Source organism: Vigna radiata, chromosome 1 (genome assembly GCF_000741045.1).
Source record: "Vigna radiata var. radiata cultivar VC1973A chromosome 1, Vradiata_ver6, whole genome shotgun sequence".
Lineage (NCBI taxonomy): Eukaryota > Viridiplantae > Streptophyta > Magnoliopsida > Fabales > Fabaceae > Vigna > Vigna radiata.
The window spans coordinates 20,248,917-20,256,021 of NC_028351.1; the positions used below are offsets into that span (position 1 = coordinate 20,248,917).

Genomic DNA, 7,105 nt, shown 5'->3' on the forward strand with positions numbered 1-7,105 from the left:
AGCTTGTTGGACAGAGGGTTTCTTCTGGAAAGTGTGGCAAAAAGCATAAAGATTTCCCTACTTGAAAGCAAATTCTGAAAACATTGCTGAAGAAGGAAAACCATATTCCTTGAAGAATTTTCATCACAAAGGAAGGAACAAAAACAAAGAAAATAACATATACAAAGGTAGAAAACAGTCCTTATAATTCGACAAAATCATCATCAAATCTTGTTTGGTTGGAGATGAGTAACTCAGAAAGCCAAGATTTGATCATCCACTGTGAAGATGAGCAGCAGCAGCAGAATAGTGAAGATGATTTCTATGATGTTGATGACTATGACATTGACGAATCCTACTATTTCTATGTCATCAATGCAATTCTAAGTGGCACTGCAAGGCTGAATGTTCTGTTGCCTACAGTGACGATCCTTGCCTTCAGCATTTTTGCACCAATTCTGACAGATGATGGTGAGTGCAACACATTGAACAGATGGTTGATGGGAAGCTTTTTGGCCCTTTTGGCAGTGTCATGTGTGTTCTTCACCTTAACTGACAGCTTCAGAAGTGGCAATGGAAGGTTGTACTATGGAGTGGCAACATTGAGAGGGATATGGACCTTCAATGGGGGCAAGAAGAAGCCTCGTTTGCCATCAGATTATAGACTGAGATGGAGTGATGTTTTCTATGCATCATTGTCTTTGGTCTCTTTTCTTGCTTTTGCAGGGTTGCATCAAGATGTGGTAAAGTGTTACTACCCAGCATTGCCTAGAAAGCTCACCAACACTCTCCCTCTTGTGGTTGGTTTCTTTGTCAGTGTCTTGTTTGTTGCTTTTCCATCCAAGAGAAGAGGAATTGGATACCCCTTCTTGCTGCAGAGAGATCCATTCTACTCTTCTACTAGACCTTGAACCCCCCACTTTCTTTCGCCATTTCTATAGTCATAACATGACTTTGAGTATAAGGAGTTTAGCCAACACATCAAAGGGATATTGCTTACTCCTCTCTTATGTTAACAAAATATGATAATGTTAAGTTTCAGAGAAACACGCAAAAGTAAAATCAACGGACGTACCTCATAATATGTCATGAGGGTTCTTCAATATAATAAGTTTTTTGTGTTTTTTTTTTTCTCTCCCAATATTAAAAAGGAAAATATTTTTTAACAAATTTTTTAATAACTTTTTTATAACAGTGGTAGTTTATGATTAATATGTTTCAAATATATAATTCATAACACAGTCTATTATCAAAAAATTATTAAAAAAAATTTGGTCCTATAAAAATACAAATATAAACTTAACTCTATTTTATAAATAAGTTTATAAGCTAAAATTTATCTACTTATATGTTTTAAATTCTTCTTATTATAATCAATGTGAAATATTTAACTTATCTTTTCAAGCCAAGAGATATATCTTAAAGATAAAACTTGATATTAACTAATGATATGTTAATGATTCGATAATAATGATACAATAAATTTAACGAATAAAAAAATCACGTCAAATTAAACTTTGAATAATTTGAGTTTAAGATAAACTTAAATCTAATTTAATTTTATAAAATTTACTTGTAAAATAAATTTTATATTTACTTATATATTATAAAAAAAAATTATTTTTAATTGATATAAAATCTCTAAATAATATTACGCATTAGAAGATCTTAATTCGAACAAAAGGATTTTAATACTGTTATCTGTGTAGAATTGAAACTTATAAATTGTCATTTTAAAAAAAAACCACCCAAAATTTACTGTTCTTTTTTCTTTTTATATATAATTTCATCACTATGTTAGTTCTAGGTATAAGAATAAAATACACCAATTGCATGAATGGTAGATAGTGGACACGATTATATCCTCACCAATAAAAGTTGCTATAATATAAGTAATTGTTCTAATATTCAAACATTTTACATTATTGAAAAACAGTAGTATAAAGAATTTTTTGGTCTATATCCATGGGATCTGAAAATTGTAATGTGTGGTATGATATTGGGACTGAGGAGTTAATATAAAAGACCGGTCAATCCATCCAGATCGATCTAGCATTCGTTAAATCAAATTAAATGATATTGGATCGCAATTAGGTCAGTGTTTAAGTAAGTTGACTAATATTAAGTGATTGGATTAATAGTCCAGCAGAGAATAAAATAAATCAAGAATATCTGATTAAAGATATTTATGAAGCTGTTTATGTGCAACCAACCAGATTTTCAGGTAAACCGTTTAAGGTAGGTTTGTTTTTATTTTATTGGACTTGAATCAGATTAGGTCCATAAGACAACTTATAAATACAGAGCTAAGGCTAAAAGCCAAGTATGTTCCATCTATGCCTCACTGATACCTAGAAACATTCACTTAAGAACCGAGGTTCTTCTATCACATGCCTAACTTAAGCGTCAGAGTGCCATTGCAGGTATTTCCCCCCTCGATCATAGAGTGGGGTCAACTGGATGGTCAAGACTGAAGAAGAGTGAGTGGTCCATATCACAGACAAACAAACGGTATAGACGATCAAAGGAGATAAAGACGCATCAGCCAGGTTGGTCTCTCGGTCCCACTAAATTTATACCGAAACATTTTGGCGCCAACCGTGGGGCCGAAGATTTGAAGTCACCCAATGGTGACCACGAGGAACATGGAAAACAACAACACCAGAGATTTGATCAGAGAAGGGTTAAATATGTTTTTAGTTCCTATACTTTGGGGCGATTTTGGTTTTAGTCCCTCTTTCAAACTAAGGTACAATTTAGTCCTTCAACTTTAGAAAACTCTGGTTGTAGTCCTTTTTACCAATTTTTTTTTAACTTTATTTGTTGTTTCAAACGCGTTTATCAGTTAACATTGAAGCAAAAATGTGTCAAACAGTGTAAACAATCCAAATGCTATAATGAAACGTGCTTGAAACAACAAATAAAGTTAAAAAAATTTGGTAAAAAGGACTAAAACTAGAGTTTTCTAAAGTTGAAGGACTAAATTGTATCTTAGTTTGAAAGAGGGACTAAAACCAAAATTGCCCCAAAGTATAGGGACTAAAAACATATTTAACCTATCAGAGAATTGCAAGCCCAGATAGAGGCACATGCAGCCCAAATGGAGGCACATGCGCGAACCATACAACGATAGTAGGAGATCCAGTGTAAACAGGCAGAAGATATCTTGACATTAAGGGCGCAGCGACCCCTGCCCAAACGTCCGCTTCCAACAGGAATAACGAAGGCAGCAGGAATGGGGGGCGCACCCACACCGAGCCTACGCCCCTTCAAACCATTCGCCCTCCCAATTTATTGTCGTTCATTGAGACCATCATGCAGGTCCCAATGCCGGAGAAGCCTCCTCCGATGATGGAAAGATTTGACGGCTCAACAGATCTGAACAATCACATCATAAACTTCCTCGATTCAATGGTGTTCTACACAGAGAACGATCCGGTCAAATGTAGGGCTTTCTCCCTATCTTTAAAGGATGAACCATTGGAGTAGTACCATACCCTCTCTCCAAATTATGTGGATTGCTTCGCTACTATAACCACACTTTTTAGGAGACAATACGCGGCCAACCAAAGACAAGAGATGACTTCGCCGGAGCTAATAAATACCAAGTAGGAGAAGGATGAAACCCTGAAAGCGTTCATGCAAAGATATAATGAAGTGGCACGACGCATGAAAGACATGAGTCACACGTTCATAATCAATAATTTTTCCAACTTTTTGAAGCATGGGTATGTCGTCGAACACTTATATGCTTAACCACCTAAAACTATGGAGGAACTCCAGGAGAAGATGATCAAGTTTATTTGTATGGAGGACCTGAGGAATTCAAGGAAAAAACAACAACAGGAAGCTCCCGCTAATGGGAGTAAGAAGGAGGGAAGATGACCTCATAATGGTAACCAGGGGAACAGGCCTCCCTGAAAGGAGCTACCCTGGGGACCTAGATACGATCGTTATACAACTCTTAACGCATCAAGGGCAAAAGTACTTGAAGAAGCCCTGCACACTGAACTCCTCGAAGTCAGCAAAAGGCCCTCATCGAGAGGCACAGACGAAACCAGAACCTGCCAATTCAACCAAAATCATGGTCACCACACAAAGGATTGTGGCACACTAAAAGATGAGATAGAAAGACTTGTTCGGGCGGGCTTTCTTCAAAAATACGTAAAGCAATAAGTGACCCGAGCAAGAAGCCCTCCTAGAAGGGAAACTTCTCGAAGGAGTCCTGAACGATCGCACCATAGGGATGATCAGTATAGACGTCGGTCCCGAAGCCACACCCGTGAGCATGAACGAGATAGACCGATCCGAGAGCGGATCGATACTATATCTGGAGGTTTCGCTGGAGGAGGAGCCTCATCCTCTACTCGCAAGAGACATTTGAGGAGCCTGAAAAGCGTGCACGCAGTAAACCAACAACCATTATCAATGTCGGACATTACTTTTACGGATGCAGACTTCCTCACCCCTGATCCTGACCAGGATGACCTTATGGTCATCACCGCCCAAATAGCCTTGTATGACGTTAGTAAAGTGTTGGTGGACCAAGGTAGTTTGATCAACATCTTGTACTGGGCCACATTCTTAAAGATGGACCTCTCCGAGGACATAATAGCCCCGTTTAATGAACTTATTATGGGGTTCGCAGGAGAAAGAGTTGATACTCGGGGATATCTCGACCTGAGAACTTGGTTGGGAGTAGGCAAGGAGGCGAAAGAGCTGAGAGTAAGGTTCTTGCTAGAATAGGCAAATACCTCCTACAACGCCTTACTCGGACGACCTTGCTTAAATGCTTTCGGAGCTATCGTATCCACCCCTCACTTGGCCATGAAGTTCCCATCGGAAAGAGACACTATTTGCACGGTAAGGGTCGATTAGCAAAACGCGCGACAATGTTACGTTGCTGGTCTAAAGGTTACACCCTATGTCCCCTAGAGGAAGTCAAGGGGGGCGAAAACGACAATAGTCGACCTTGATCAAAGAGCCAATATGGATGACCGTATTCAACCACAAGGAGAGGTGAAATCGTTCGTGTTGGGAAAAGAAGAGACGCAAACAACCACTATTGGCGCGAGCCTAGAGCTAAACAATGAGCGCAACTTGGTCGAACTGTTGAGGGCCAATGCCGACCTGTTCGCGTGGGGAGCTGCGAACATGCCAAGAATCCACCCGAGCATCATGACACACAAGTTGTCCACATTTAGAGTGGCACGACCGGTTGCTCAAAGAAAACGGAGGTTCAACAAAGAAAAAAGGGATGTCGTACAAACAGAGATCACTAAGCTGCTCAAAGCTAAATTCATCTGGGAAATAACTTACACAACGTGGCTAGCGAACGTTGTCATGATGAATAAATCGAACGGTCAGTGGAGAATGTGTGTTAACTTTACAGATATCAACAAGGCATGCCTGAAAGAGTCCTACCCCCTCCCAAGTATCGATCGACTGGTAGACAAGGCCTCAGGGCACATCGTACTAAGTTTTCTTGACGCGTATTCGGGGTACAACCAGATCCCGATGTACGTACCCGATCAAGAAAAAATAGCTTTCATAACTGAGCACGCCAATTACTGCTACGAGGTAATGTCGTTCAGATTGAAGAATGGAGGAGCCTCAGGGCACGTTGTTCTAAGTTTTCTCGACGCGTATTCGAGGTACAACCAGATCCCTATGTACATACCCGATCAAGAAAAAACAGCTTTCATAACCGAGCACGCCAATTACTACTACGAGGTAATGTTGTTCGGATTGAAGAATGCAAGAGCCACCTACCAGTGTCTCATGGAAAAAATTTTCCACCGTCAAATTGGAAAATGCATGGAGGTGTATGTCAAGGATATGGTCATACGAAGCCAGTCACACGAGGAACATCTAAAAGACTTAGCCTAAGTGTTCCTCCAGATAAGACGTTATAGCATGTGGTTGAACCCGTCGAAATACACTTTTGGAGTTCCAGCCGGGAAGTTCTTGGGATTCATGTTAAGTTGTAGGGGAATCCAAGCTAACCCGGACAAGAATCGAGCGGTCTTGGAGATGCAGAGCCCCACCAATTTGAAGGAGGTATAACGCCTAGTTGGCTGACTGACGACTTTGTCACACTTCATCCCAAAGTTGGCGGAACACATCAAACCCATTCTGAAGAATATGAAGAAAGGCATCACTCAAAGGTATCCTCACTGGCCCTTCAATTATGGCCCGCCCAGCAGCAGGATTTGACTTGTAGTTTCATCTGGCTGCATCCAACAGCGCGGTAAGCACCACTCTTATCTAGGAAAACCCGAATTTTAAACTAATCTATTTTGATTATAGAACTTTGCAGGGCAGAAGAGTGGTATTCGCAAATAAAGAAGGTGGCATTAGCCCTGTTGATAGTGGCACGTCGTCTCCGACCGTATTTTCAAAGCCATCAAGTTGTGGTGCACACGAATCATCCGATCGCTAAGATCCTCATAAAGCTCGACTTGGCAGGAAGGATGGTCTCTTGGTTCATTGAACTCTTCGAATTTGGTCTGTGCTTTGAACCGCAAGGATCTGTTAAAGGCCAACACCTGGCAGACTTCGCGGTTGAACTACCGCCCCCGACGAATGGGCCGCCTCAACTTTGGTACTTGAGTGTCGACGGTTCCTCGGACAAAAGAGGAAGGATCGGACGACATCATGATTGAACAAGTCGTGACCTTTTCGCTTTCAAACCAGTAAAAATCAAACGGAGTATGAAGCTTTGATTGCAGGGCTCATTTTGGCCAAAGAGTTAGAAATTACTCATTTAGAATGTCGAATGGATTCTCAGTTGGTAGTCGGTCACATAAAGGGGACTTTCCAGGTCAAGGATAATCAGGTGTTGCACTATTTCCACAAAGCCAGCAGTCTGCATAAAGATTTTTCTAGTTTCAACCTTGTTCATGTACCCAGGGAACAAAATTCCAGGGCGGATCTTCTGTCTAAGATCACGCCAAATGTTACCAATAAGGAGCATTGGTAAAACTTGAAGAATTGTTTTGATGATGCTGCAAGAAGTATTATTTAAAGAGAACATTAGATTTATTTAAAAAGCAACTTGTAGAGTTTGGATGTAGTAGGAAAATCTTAAACCTTATATTTTTAATTGGAATAATCGATTATGGAC

The 7,105-nt window shown here is 40.1% G+C and overlaps 1 protein-coding gene across 1 annotated transcript; it reads left to right on the top strand.

The window, feature by feature from the left end:
* Positions 1–224: 224 nt before the first annotated feature.
* On the top strand, positions 225–890 carry LOC106759017 (protein DMP7). The gene has a single exon (XM_014642034.1). It carries the CDS (start codon positions 225–227, stop codon positions 888–890), a length of 666 nt encoding a protein of 221 aa, XP_014497520.1.
* Positions 891–7,105: the final 6,215 nt, after the last annotated feature.

Coding starts and splice junctions, on each gene's coding strand:
- LOC106759017 (XM_014642034.1), top strand. CDS start 225: ATGAGTAACTCAGAAAGCCAAGATTTGATCATCCACTGTGAAGATGAG.